This window comes from Eubalaena glacialis, chromosome 3, assembly GCF_028564815.1.
Source record: "Eubalaena glacialis isolate mEubGla1 chromosome 3, mEubGla1.1.hap2.+ XY, whole genome shotgun sequence".
Lineage (NCBI taxonomy): Eukaryota > Metazoa > Chordata > Mammalia > Artiodactyla > Balaenidae > Eubalaena > Eubalaena glacialis.
In genome coordinates this window covers 47824805-47839896 of record NC_083718.1, presented here as the reverse complement: position 1 = coordinate 47839896, position 15092 = coordinate 47824805, and the positions used below count along the sequence as shown (strand labels likewise).

The 15092-nt window shown below is 36.6% G+C and overlaps 1 protein-coding gene across 5 annotated transcripts in view; it reads left to right on the top strand.

The window, feature by feature from the left end:
• HMCN1 (hemicentin 1) overlaps positions 1 to 12988 on the top strand; it is a 508722-nt gene extending 495734 nt beyond the window's left edge. For all 5 annotated transcript variants that reach the window (XM_061187531.1, XM_061187534.1, XM_061187532.1 and 2 more), the window contains 2 exons: positions 9754 to 9880; positions 11418 to 12988. In XM_061187531.1, the coding sequence (XP_061043514.1) occupies positions 9754 to 9880; positions 11418 to 11784 (494 nt within the window). In that variant the 3' untranslated portion in view covers positions 11785 to 12988. The remainder of the gene's footprint in view (positions 1 to 9753; positions 9881 to 11417) is intronic.
• The last annotated feature ends 2104 nt before the right edge of the window (positions 12989 to 15092 follow it).

The window sequence follows — 15092 nt, the reverse complement described above, 5'->3', positions numbered from 1 at the left end:
AACCTATGGGACACAGAAAAAGCAGTTCTAAGGGAGAAGTTTATAGCTGTACAAGCTTACCTCAGGAAATAAGAAAAGTCTCAAACAACCTAACCTTACACCTAAGCAATTACAGAAAGAAGAACAAACAAAACCCAAAGTTAGTAGAAGTAAAGAAATCATAAAGATCGAGTAGAAATAAATGAAATAGAGATGAAGAAAACAGTAAAAATATCAGTAAAACTAAAATCTGGTTCTTTAAAAAAGAATGAACCTATGTATATGTATAACTGAATTTCTGTGCTATACACCTGAAACTAACATAACATTGTAAATCAATTATACTCCAATAAAATTTTTTAAATAAAATAAAAATAAGTCAAAGTATTAAAGTGAAAATAAAAAATAAAAGCCGGTTCTTTGAAAAGATAAACAAAATTGATAAACCTTTAGACTCATCAAGAAAAAAAGTGAGAGGGCCCAAATCAATAAAATCAGAAAAGAAAAAGGAGGTGTTACAACTGAAACCACAGAAATACAAAGGACCATACTAAAAGCAACTATATGCCAATAACATGGACAGCCTAGAAAAAAATGGACAAATTCTTAGGAAGGTACAATTTCCCAAGACTGAATCAGGAAGAAATAGGAAATATGAACAGAATAATCACAAGTACTGAAATTGAAACTGCTTAAAAAATTTCAAACAAACAAAAGTCCAGGACCAGATGGCTTCACAGGCAAGTTCTATCAAACATTTAGAAAAGAGTTAACACCTATCCTTCTGAAGCTGTTCCAAAAAATTGCAGAGGAAGGAACACTTCCAAACTCATTCTATGAGGCCACCATCACTCTGATACCAAAACCAGACAAAGATACCACAAAAAGAGAAAAAACACAGGCCAATATCACTGATGAACATAGGTGCAAAACTCCTCAAAATACTAGCAAGCTAAATCCAACAATACATTAAAAGTATCATACACCATGATCAAGTGGGATTTACCCCAGGGATGCAAGGATTTTTCAATATCCACAAATCAATCAGTGTGATATACCACAGTAACAAATTGAAGAATAAAAACCATATGATCATCTCAATAGATGCTGAAAAAGCTTTTGATAAAATTCAACATCCATTTATGATAAAAAAAAAAAAAAACCTCTCCAGACAGTGGTCATAGAGGGAACCTAACTCAACATCATAAAGGCCATATATGACAAACCCACAACTAAAATTATATTCAATGGCAAAAAGCTAAAAGCATTTCCTCTAAGATCAGGAACAAGACAAGGATATCCACACTCCACTTTTATTCAACATTATTTTGGAAGTCCTAGCCATATCATTCAGAGAAGAAAAAGAAATAAAAGGAAGCCAGATTGACAAAGAAGAAGTAAAACTGTTACTATTTGCAGACGACATGATACTATACATAGAAAATCCTAAAGATGCAACGAAAAAACTACTAGACCTTAATAAATTCAGTAAAGTTGCTGGATACAAAATTAATACACTGAAATCTTTTGCATTTCTATACACTAACAATGAAAGATCAGAAAGAGAAATTAAGGAAACAACCCCATTTACCATTGCATCAAAAAGAATAAAATACCTAGGAATAAACCTACCTAAGGAAAAAAAAAAAAAAAAACTTACCTAAGGAGACAAAAGACCTATACTCTGAAAATTATAAGATGCTGATGAAAGAAATCAAAGATAACAAACAGATGGAAAGATATACCATGTTCTTGGATTGGAACAATCAATACTGTCAACATGACTATACTACCCGAGGCAAACTGCAGATTTAATGCAGTCCCTATCAAATTACCAATGGCATTTTTCACAGAACCAGAACAAATAATTCTAAAATTTGTATGGAAACACAGAAGACCGCAAATAGCCAAAGCAATCTTGAGACAGAAAAACAGCTGGAGGAATCAGACTCCCCTACTTCAGACTATACTACGAAGCTACAGTAATCAAAACAGTATGGTACTGGCACAAAAACAAACATAGATCAATGGAACAGGATAGAAAGCCAAGAAATAAACCCACACACCTATGGTCAAGTAATCTACAACAAAGGAGGCAAGACTATACAATAGAGAAAAGACAGCCTGTTCAATAAGTGATGCTGGGAAAACTGGACAGCTACGTGTAAGAGAATGAAATTAGAACATTCTCTAACACCATGCACAAAAATAAACTCAGAATGGGTTAAAGACCTAAATATAAACCCAGATACTATAAGACTCCTAAAGGAAAACATAGGCAGGATACTCTTTGACATACATCATAGCAATATCTTTTTGAATCTGTCTCCTGAGTAATGGAAATAAAAATAAAATAAAATAAATAAAATAAAGTAGAAACAAATGGGACCTCATTAAACTTAAAAGCTTTTAGAAACAGTCAGCTCTACCCACCACCAGAGCCTCCCATCAAGCTTCTTAGATAACTTCAACCACCAGAGGACAGAGAGCAGAAGTAAGAAAAACTACAGTCCTGCAGCCTGTGGAACAAAAACCACATTCACAGAAATATAGACAAGATGAAAAGGCAGAGGGCTATATACCAGATGAAGGAACAAGATAAAACCCCAGAAAAACAACTAAATGAAGTGGAGATAGGCAACCTTCCAGAAAAACAATTCAGAATAATGATAGTGAAGATGATCCAGGACCTCAGAATAAGAATGGAGGACAAGATCAAGAAGATGCAAGAAATGTTTAACAAAGACCTAGAAGAATTAAAGAACAAACAAACAGAGATGAACAATACAATAACTGAAATGAAAACTACACTAGAAGGAATCAATAGCAGAAAAACTGAGGCAGAAGAATGGATAAGTGACCTGGAAGACAGAATGGTGGAATTCACTGCTGCGGAACAGACTAAAGAGAAAAGAATGAAAAGAAGTGAAGACAGCCTAAGAGACCTCTGGGACAAATTAAATGCAACAACATTCGCATTATAGTGGCCCCAGAAGGAGAAGAGAGAGAGAAAGGACCAGAGAAAATATTTGAAGAGATTATAGTCGAAAATTTCCCTAACATGGGAATGGAAATAGCCACCAAAGTCCAGGAAGCACAGAGAGTCCCATACAGGATAAACCCAAGGAGAAACACTCCGAGACACATAGTAATCAAATTGGCAAAAATTAAAGACAAAGGAAAATTAGTGAAAGCAGCAAGGGAAAAACAACAAATAACATACAAGGTAACTCCCATAAGGTTAACAGCTGATTTTTCAGCAGAAACACTACAAGCCAGAAGGGAGTGGCATGATATACTTAAAGTGATGAAAGGGAAGAACCTACAGCCAAGATTACTCTACCCGGTAAGGATCTCATTTACATTTGGTGGAGAAATCAAAAGCTTTACAGACAAGCAAAAGCTAAGAGAATTCAGCACCACCAAACCAGCTCTACAACAAATGCTAAAGGAACTTCTCTAAGTGGGAAACACAAGAGAAGAAAAGGACCTACAAAAACAAACCCAAAACAATTAAGAAAATGGTCATAGGAACATACATATCGATAATTACCTTAATCGTGAATGGATTAAATGCTCCAACCAAAAGACACAGGCTTGCTGAATGGATACAGAAACAAGAGCCATATATATGCTGTCTACAAGAGACCCACTTCAGACCTAGGGGCACATACAGACTGAAAGTGAGGGGATGGAAAAAGATATTCCATGCAAATGGAAATCAAAAGAAAGCTGGAGTAGCTATACTCATATCAGATAAAATAGACTTTAAAATAAAGAATGTTACAAGAGACAAGGAAGGACACTACATAATGCTCAAGGGATCAATCCAAGAAGATATAACAATTATAAATATATAGGCACCCAACATAGGAGCACCTCAATACAGAAGGCAACTGCTAACAGCTATAAAAGAGGAAATCGACAGTAACACAATAATAGTGGGGGACTTTAACACCTCACTTACACCAATGGACAGATCATCCAAAATGAAAATAAATAAGGAAACAGAAGCTTTAAATGACTCAATAGACCAGATAGATTTAATTGATATTTATAGGACATTCCATCCAAAAACAGCAGATTACACTTTCCTCTCAAGTGTGCATGGAACATTCTCCAGGATAGATCACATCTTGGGTCACAAATCAAGCCTCAGTAAATTTAAGAAAACTGACCTCATATCAAGGCATCTTTTCTGACCACAACGCTATGAGATTAGAAATCAATTACAGGGAAAAAAAAGTGAAAAGCACAAATACTTGGAGGCTAAACAATACGTTACTAAAAAACCAAGAGATCACTGAAGAAATCAAAGAGGAAATCAAAAAATACCTAGAGACAAATGACAATGAAAACACAACGATCCAAAACCTATGGGTTGCAGCAAAAGCAGTTCTAAGAGGGAAGTTTATAGCTATACAAGCCTACCTAAAGAAACAAGAAAAATCTCTAGTAAACAATCTAACCTTACACCTAAAGGAACTAGAGAAAGAAGAACAAACAAAACCCAAAGTTAGCAGAAAGAAAGAAATCATCAAGATCAGAGTGGAAATAAATGAAATAGAAACAAAGAAAACAATACCAAAGATCAATAAAACTAAAAGCTGGTTCTTTGAGAAGATAAACAAAATTGATAAGCCATTAGCCAGACTCATCAAGAAAAAGAGGGAGAGGACTCAAATCAATAAAATTAGAAATGAAAAAGGAGAAGTTAAAACAGACACGGCAGAAAGACAAAGCATCCTAAGAGACTACTACAAGCAACTCTATGCCAATAAAATGGACAACCTGGAAGAAATGGACAAATTCTTAGAAAGGTATAACCTTCCAAGACTGAACCAGGAAGAAACAGAAAATATGAACAGACCAATCACAAGTAATGAAATTGAAACTGTGATTAAAAATCTTCCAAAAAAAAAAAAAATCTTCCAACAAACAAAAGCCCAGGACCAGATGGCTTCACAGGTGAATTCTACCAAACATTTAGAGAAGAGCTTACACCCATCCTTCTCAAACTCTTCCAAACAATTGCAGAGGAAGGAACACTCACAAACTCATTCTATGAGGCCACCATCACCCTGATACCAAAACCAGACAAAGATACTACAAAAAAAGAAAATTACAGACCAATATCACTGATGAATATAGACGCAAAAATCCTCAACAAAATACTAGCAAACAGAATCCAACAACACATTAAAAGGATCATACACCATGATCAAGTGGGGTTTATCCCAGGAATGCAAGGATTCTTCAATATGTGCAAATCAATCAATGTGATACACCATACTAACAAATTGAAGGAGAAAAACCATATGATCATCTCAATAGATGCAGAAAAAGCTTTTGACAAAATTCAACACCCATTTATGATAAAAAACTCTCCAGAAAGTGGGCATAGAGGGAACCTACCTCAACATAATAAAGGCCATATACGACAAACCCACAGCAAACATCATTCTCAATGGTGAAACACTGAAAGCATTTCCTCTAAGATCAGGAACGAGACAAGGATGTCCACTCTCACCACCATTATTCAACACAGTTTGGGAAGTCCTAGCCACGGCAATCAGAGAAGAAAAAGAAATAAAAGGAATACAAATTGGAAAAGAAGAAGTAAAACTGTCACTGTTTGCAGATGACATGATACTATACATAGAGAATCCTAAAAATGCCACCAGAAAACTACTAGAGCTAATCAATGGATTTGGTAAAATTGCAGGATACAAAATTAATGCACAGAAATCTCTTGCATTCCTATACACTAATGATGAAAAATCTGAAAGAGAAATTAAGGGAACACTCCCATTTACCATTGCAACAAAAAGAATAAAATACCTAGGAATAAACCTACCTAGGGAGACAAAAGACCTCTATGCAGAAGACTATAACACACTGATGAAAGAAATTAGAGATGATACCAACAGATGGAGAGATATACCATGTTCTTGGATTGGAAGAATCAATATTGTGAAAATGACTCTACTACCCAAAGCAATCTACAGATTCAATGCAATCCCTATCAAATTACCAATGGCATTTTTTACGGAACTAGAACAAATCATCTTAAAATTTGTATGGAGACACAAAAGACCCCGAAGAGCCAAAGCAGTCTTGAGGGGAAAAAACAGAGCTGGAGGAATCAGACTCCCTGACTTCAGACTATACTACAAAGCTACAGTAATCAAGACAATATGGTACTGGCACAAAAACAGAAACATAGATCAATGGAACAAGATAGAAAGCCCAGAGATAAACCCACGCACCTATGGTCAACTAATCTATGACAAAAGAGGCAAAGATATACAATGGAGAAAAGACAGTCTCTTCGATAAGTGGTGCTGGGAAAATGACAGCTACATGTAAAAGAATGAAATTAGAATACTCCCTAACACCATACACAAAAATAAACTCAAAATGGATTCAAGACCTAAATGTAAGACCGGACACTATCAAACTCTTAGAGGAAAACATAGGAAGAACACTCTTTGACATAAATCACAGCAAGATCTTTTTTGATCCACCTCCTAGAGTAATGGAAATAAAAACAAAAATAAACAAATGGGACCTAATGAAACTTCAAAGCTTTTGCACAGCAAAGGAAACCATAAATAAGATGAAAAGACAACCATCAGAATGGGAGAAAATATTTGCAAACGAATCAACGGACAAAGGATTAATCTCCAAAATATATAAACAGCTCATTCAGCTCAATATTAAAGAAACAAACAACCCAATCCAAAAATGGGCAGAAGACCTAAATATACATTTCTCCAAAGAAGACATACAGATGGCCAAGAAGCACATGAAAAGATGCTCAACATCACTAAATATTAGAGAAATGCACATCAAAACTACAATGAGGTATCACCTCACACCAGTTAGAATGGGCATCATCAGAAAATCTACAAACAACAAGTGCTGGAGAGGGTGTGGAGAAAAGGGAACCCTCTTGCACTGTTGGTGGGAATGTAAATTGATACAGCCACTATGGAGAACAATATGGAGGTTCCTTAAAAAACTAAAAATAGAATTACCATATGATCCAGCAATCCCACTACTGGGCATATACCCAGAGAAAACCATAATTCAAAAAGACACATGCACCCCAATGTTCATTGCAACACTCTTTATAATAGCCAGGTCATGGAAGCAACCTAAATGCCCATCGACAGACGAATGGATAAAGAAGTTGTAGTACATATATACAATGGAATATTACTCAGCCATAAAAAGGAACGAAATTGAGTCATTTGTTGAGACGTGGATGGATCTAGAGACTGTCATACAGAGTGAAGTAAGTCAGAAAGAGAAAAACAAATATCGTATATTAACGCATGTATGTGGAACCTAGAAAAATGGTACAGATGAACCAGTTTGCAGGGCAGAAGTTGAGACACAGATGTAGAGAACAAACGTATGGACACCAAGGGGGGAAACCACGGTGGGGTGGGGATGGTGGTGTGTTGAATTGGGCGATTGGGATTGACATGTATACACTGATGTGTATAAAATTGATGACTGATTAAAAAAAAAAAACTTAAAAGCTTTTGCAGAGCAAAGGAAACCATAAACAAAATGAAAAGACAACCTACAAAATGGGAGAAAGTATTGGTGAATGCTGCTACTGACAGGGATTAATCTCCAAAACATACAAACAGCTCATGACCAAAAAAAACAACCCAATCAAAAAATGGGCAGAAGCTCTAAATAGACATTTTTCCAAAGAAGACATACAGATGACCAAAAGGCACATGAAAAGATGCTCATGCCTAATGATTAGAGAAATGCAAATCAAAACTACAATGAGGTATCATCTCACACTGATCAGAATGGACCTCATCAAAAAGTCTAGAAATAATAAATGCTGGAGAGGGTGTGGATAAAACAGAACCCTTCTACACTGTTGGTTGGAATGTAAATTGATACAGCCACTATGGAGAACAGCACGGAGGTACCTTAAGAAGCTAAAAGTAGAGCTACCGTATGATCCTGCTACTTTACTCCTGGGCATATATCCAGAGGAAACCATAATTCGAAAATATACATGCACCCCAATGTTCATTGCAGCACTATTTACAATAGCCAAGACATGGAAGCAATCTAAATGTCCATCGACAGAGGAATGGATAAGGACAATGTGGTATATATATACAATGGAATGTTACTCAGCCATAAAAAGAATGAAATGATGCCATTTGCAGCAACATAGATGGACCTAGAGATTATCATACTAAATGAAGTCAGAGAATGACAAATATCTATGATATCACTTATATGTGGAATCTAAAAAAAAAAATTGAACTTCTATACAAAACAGAAATAGACTAATAGACATAGAAAACAAACTTATGGTTACCAAAGGGGAAAAGGGGGGAGGGCCAAATTAGGAGTTTGGGATTAACATATACACACTACTATATATAAAATAGATAACCAACAAGGACCTACTATATAGCACAGGGAATTATACTCAATATTTTGTAATAACCTATAAGGGAGAAGAATCTGAAAAAGACTATATATACATATATATATATGTATGTATAACTGAATCACTTTGCTGTACATCTGAAACTAACACAACATTGTAAATCAACTGTACTTTACTAAAAAATTTTTTTTAAATCTGAATGGAAATTGATTCCCAAAATATTTGCCTGCTCTCATACTGCTGGGAATTTTCATGCACTACCAGGGGAATACAGATAGCACAGTTTGAAACTATTGCTCTAAAATATGATTCTTAACTTTGGGGTCTCAATCCTTTAAATTGTGTTGAACTCTATGACTGATAAATTTTCTGGAAGGAGGGTCCAATCTCAGCCTTGCTTTATCTCTCTTGCTTACTCACGCATGTGTACCTACACACTCGCGCACAGAAACATTTTCATTCACAGATCTCCTGATGCTCAAATATGGACCTCAAGTTAAGAATCATGACTTAAAAACACTGATTTTCAGAAAGCTCAAAAATAAGTTTCTTTTAGCTTCATCTTGATGCTTCTTAATTTTGGTGATTTAAGAGTGTTTTTATTTAACAACTTTGTATAGAAAACAACAAAATAAAGAGCATTTCATTTGCATGTCCCCCCAATATCCTAGGGAGAGATACTTTAGGGAGAGCATCCCACCTATAACAACTGAGGCTGGCTTCTACACAGTTCAGATTTGATCAAACTTGGATTATGGTCTTGATCCTGTTTTTTTTTTTTCTTTATTCCATCTCTCTCCACAAGATCTGAATGACCTGTACAGTCTCCCCTAAATTTATAACTTCTTTAATTTCCACTACCCTGCTTCCCACTCAACAATTTGAACTTACAAAAGAAAATACTAGGGAAGGATCAAGGATCACTCATGTTTTAAAGAGATTCTTCACTTTACAGAAAGGTTCACAAGTGTCCTTTAAATTTTTAGCTTGTTTTTAGTGAACTTAAAGTATTACTGGCTTTACAAAACTCAAATGCATTCTGTTTCCTAAATATAAAGAACAGGTTTCTTAGTAGCTTCCCTTCTACTTTTATAGCTCTTATTTTTCAATGTCTTTTCACATATGTCTAAAAAAAACTTAGAGCAGTCTGGGAAATAGCACACCAGGAATCAGGATCCCAACTTGGTGGGTGAAGAAGCTTAAGTGCAGCTACCAAGTTCATTCATGGCGAGGAGAAAGCTAGCCCTCAACGTTCCAGTCCGGTATCCACAATGCCTGCCCTGATGGTGTGTTCTGACCCGAGTTGCTGATGCTGCATGTTCCTTGTGCTGTTGTAGATGTTGATGAGTGTCTGGAGGAGAATGTGCACTGTGGGCCGAACCGCATGTGCTTCAATATGAGGGGAAGTTACCAGTGCATCCAGACGCCCTGTCCGCCCAACTACCAACGGGATCCTGTGTCAGGGTATGTCTTGCCTTCTCTTCCCGGACATGCTTTTGAAAATCCTTCTTCCTCTCTCTCCTTGGCCAACAATCCCTGTCTGCAGTCATGTTTCACTCACAGGAAGTCAATAGCCCCCCCAGGGGACAGAGAGTTACGGTGTGTTCCTTCTTCAGTGAACTGGCCAAAAATGAGCTCATCCGGCAGCAGCCACTGCAGCTGAAACCATCACTTTGAGCTGCAGGGTTTTTTGGAGCAAGTCTCCCCAGCATGTAATCCGCCAGGCAACATCTAGAATTCCGCCTCAGCAGGAAGCATTTTATAGGGTGATAGAGCCTGCTTTTCTTTGAAATTGTCTCATTTCCGTTGCTGTTGCCGCAGGGTTTTCAGGGCTCTCAGCCGTTAGAGCGCTCCAAGAAGTATCATGGCTGTTATGGTGATGAGTCAACATGACTCCATGAGAGCGTGGAGGAGAGCAAAGATGAGTCAGTGGTCTGTCCATTCACAACTCATCTTGCTTACGTATCCTGCTGTCTGAAACACTGTCTTTTCTGGGTTCTGAATAAACCACTCTTCTATTTTCTCCCTCCCCTTACAGAAATGTTGTATTCTGTTTAGGTACCAAGTTAGTGGGGTGCTTGGAAAATGAGATAATGGCCATCATGAATAGGATCCACTAATAAGGTGGTTCTGAAACCAAATGCTGGTTGGATCTCACACTTTGTTTTCCTCTCAGCGGTGACTACCATGTTACTGTAACATGGTCAAGTGCGGACTGGCCAGGATCCATCAAAAACCTATTTGTAATCTGTCTGAGGGTAATAGGAAGGAAAGGGAAAAAATTAAAAGTGCAGACTTAGGATACTTTTAAAAATACTATGACTGAAGAATCCCTATCTTCAGAACATAGTCCTTTGTACTTTTTTTTTTTTTAGTTTTACTCTTTATTACCAGTGATTTCTGGCAGACAGTTTAAAAGTCATGACGACTCAAAAACAACCACTGTGGGCCCTGGAAAAAGAAAATATAGTATTTTTAATCTAAAATCATGTGGAAGGCAAATACAGAGGGAAGTTTTTTTTCAGGAGTCCTAATTGACCTTTTATTATTTTTAGAAAAGTAAATCAAATATCAATATATTCTATTTCTGCTTTCAAATAGTCTTAGGGTAGATGTTAAATTTTTTAAATCATTTACATTCCTCTCTTTAAGAAGTCCTTGTTTCCAATATATGTGCAGATGCTTCTCTTTCCAAAACTGACTTTTCATTTTAAAGACAATCTTGTGGTACTCATACTTTCTTCAGTGGTTCAAAAGCTTCTGATTTTAATAGAGCTGAGAGAGAGATATATGACTCTAGACCAGCACATTCTCATCACCATCTGGCATCTGGTTTCCGTTAATGACACAGAACATGGGGTGAGCCTTAGTGCTTTGCAGTCAGACTGTCTCCTGCCTTTAATACCCAGAAGTTGTCATGCATCACGATCACCTGCATCATGCTTTCTCCTGCTTCCAAGACAAGATAACTGTATACATTTCATGTGTTTGTTGTCCTTAGGTTCTGCCTCAAGAACTGTCCACCCAATGATTTGGAATGTGCCTTGAGCCCGTATGCCTTGGAATACAAACTTGTCTCGCTCCCATTTGGAATAGACGCCAATCAGGATTTGATCCGGCTGGTTGCATACACACAGGATGGAGTGATGCATCCCAGGACAACTTTCCTCATGATAGATGAGGAACAGACTGTTCCTTTTGCCTTAAGGGATGAAAACCTTAAAGGAGTGGTGTACACAACCCGACCACTACGAGAACCAGAGACCTACCGCATGAGGGTTCAAGCCTTATCCTACAGTGCCAACGGGACCATTGAATATCAGACCACATTCATAGTTTATATAGCTGTGTCTGCCTATCCATACTAAGCAGCTCTCCAAAGCCTAATCCACATAATTAAACTGCATATATCATGGGAATCAAGTTCTCTTCCAGATTACTGTCTCCTGAACAGTTGCAATCTTGGCAACTTGAAAATGGTGCTATGCTCTTTTGTGTGCCTTCCTTGGTACTGCTGAGGTATTTTCATGATCCCACCATGGTCATATCTTTTGGTAAGGTCTAGAAAAGTCCCTTAGTATTTTCTTTATTTATTACACTGGAGCAATTACTTCGCAAAGATTATTCTGAACATCTAACAGGACCCATCAGTGATGTGTTTATAGTAACATAGTAGCTAAGATAATTTCCTGTAAAAAAAGAAAAAAAAAAAAGCCAAGTGGATTTGAGCATTTAACCATTTTTAGAATAATAAAACTGGTTGCTATGTGTTTTGATCAAAGCTTACCAAGTAACTTATGAAGATGCTTTTTTATGTATTAATGCTTTATAATAGGACTTACATACTTATGTTCACTTAGGAAAGAAAGAAATACCACTCATTGTAGAAATATAGTACAGCTTCTAGAAAGTTTTGATACCAAATGATGCTCACCTTGATTGAACATCCAAAATAAGAAGATTATTTTCAGTGACTTTCTGGAACCAGCTGAACCAGTTAGGATAATAGGAAAAAAGTATTTTTGTCCTCAATGATTATTTATGGCATGGATCTTTGCTCTAACATTTTTGACATGGCCTTCCATTCAGTTAGCGCCATAACTTTTTTTTTTTTTAAGTCTTTATTGAATTTGTTACAATACTGCTTCTGTTTTATGTCTTGGTTTTTTGGCCATGAGACATGTGGGATCTTAGCTCCCCGACCAGGGATTGAACCCACACCCCCTGCATTGGAAGGCGAAGTCCTAACCACTGGACTGCCAGGGAAGTCCCATCTCCATAACTTTTACGTTCTAGACTTTTTAAATTTTCCTGTCAATTGGAAACAATTTTTTTTAAATACCAGTGGGACAGTTTTGTTTCTCTTGAAAATCTTTTATGTTCAAATTAGCATAAACGTTAAACGTCAATACACTGTAAATTGTGGTAACAGACTCTGGAAGCAATTGCCAGGATGTATTCTATTTTTATGAAGTGTACATATATTTCCTTAGTGTGTATTTTCTATATAATATCTTGATGGACTCTTTTATAAAGTTATTTTATAAAAAAATAACATTGTTACAGTAAAACCTGCCTAAATAAAATTTTCACATCCTTTTTCTTAACTTTTTTGAAAACCTAAAATTTGTTTCCTTATAGCTAAAGTATTAAAGTTTATAGACACACATACATATATGTGTATGTCATACATATCATAATTTAATCATCACAACTCTTGAGATAGTATTATTCACATTTTATATGTCAGGATCCTAGGATTCAGATAACTTATGTAACTTCCATAAGACAACACAGCTAATTAGTCACAAAAATGTCATACCTTCTACCTCCCATGACTCCAAGTTAAACAGTATCTCCATTTCATGACAGTTTTCTCACCTAGCTAAACAGTTTTATATCACATGAAGTGACTTCATCTACCTGTGATTGATAGGTAATAAGCTAGCAAAGGTCTGATCATGGCCTATGATTGAAGAATGTTTACCTAGCTCACATTATTCAAAGAAACCTGGAAAAATCATCTAGTCCACAGCCAGGCAGTCAGGAGGGTGATTATCTAAATCAATGTTTGCCAAAGAATATTCTACAGAACAATAGCCCAGGTAAGGTACTTTGAGTCAACTGAGTTCCAATATCAAGAAGTTTGTGAAACACTATATATCATGTCCTCCTATTAAATATTTACTATGAGTACTGATACTTAAATAATCTTAGAAATTCAGTAGTAAACAAATTTAAATTGTTCAAGTCCACAATTACCAAAATATTTAATCACAAACATTTGCCCCCAATATATTGTAATATATCACTGAACATTTGGAGAATGCTGGTTTAATATAATCAAGATATCTGCTCAACTCCTTAGTCCTTAGAAAGGATACTTTACAGCCTACTTTGGTAAACAATTCCAGCACATGACCTTGACCATTGAGCTTCTTCTTAATTAAACCACGCTGACTTTAACACCCCACTTACATCAATGGAGAGATCATCCAGACAGAAAATCAATAAGGAAACACAGGCCTTAAATGACACGTTAGACCAGATAGACTTGATATTTATAGAGCATTCCATGGAAAAGCAGAATACACATTTTTTTCAAGTGCACATGGAACATTCTCCAGGATAGATCACATACTGGGCCAGAAAGCAAACCTCGGTAAAGTTAAGAAAATTGATATCTTATCAAGCATCTTTTCCGACCACAACGCTATTAGACATCAACTACAGTAAGTCCCCTACATGCAAATGAGTTCCATTCCAAGAGCGCGTCCATAAGTCCAATTTGTTTGTAAGTCCAACAAAGTTAGCCTAGGTACCCAACTAACACAATCAGCTATATAGTACTGTACTGTAACAGGTTTATAATACTTTTCTTACAAATAATACATTAAAAAACAAAAAACAAAACACTTTTAATCTTACAGTACCTTTGAAAGTACAGTAATACAGTACAACAGATGGCATACAGGGGCCAGCATCCAGTGAACAGGCAAGAAGAGTTACTGACTGGAGGCAGGAGAGGAGGTGGGAGATGGTAGAGCTGAAGGATCATCAGCAATAGGAGACAGAGAGCAAGGGCAATTTCACTCAAACCTGACATCGATGGTACAGGTTATGGTTCCTTGCTGGATTCAATTTATCTACCCTCTTGAAAAAAACCATCCAGTGATGTCTGGGTAGTAGCTCTTTTTTTCTCATCACAGATGACATGGTAGCCCTGGTTTGCATTCTGGATGGCTGCTGCAACCTTCATGTACTGTTCTACATTAGGGTCCTGTGCCTCAAAAACTAACAGTGCCTCCTCAAATAAAGAAAATTCCCTTGCCATTTCCTGCATTGTGAATCTCTTCGGTTCTTCAGTTACTTCTTCCTCTTGTCTCTCTTCATCCTTTCTCTGGGCCTCCAATTCCTGGCACTTCTTAGCAGGACCAGCTACATCACTGCTGCTTTTACGCTTGCTTCTGGACATCCCAAGCTTGAAATAAAGATACTGTACTACTGTACTCTATACAGCACTGTACAGTAAAGTACACAAAAACACAACCACTTGTAGAGGAAGCACACACATGACAATGTACACCAGACATGTGAACTAACTTACATGATTGGACATACAAATGCACGTTCACATCTTTGAAAGTTCACAACTTGAAGGTTCATATATAGGGGA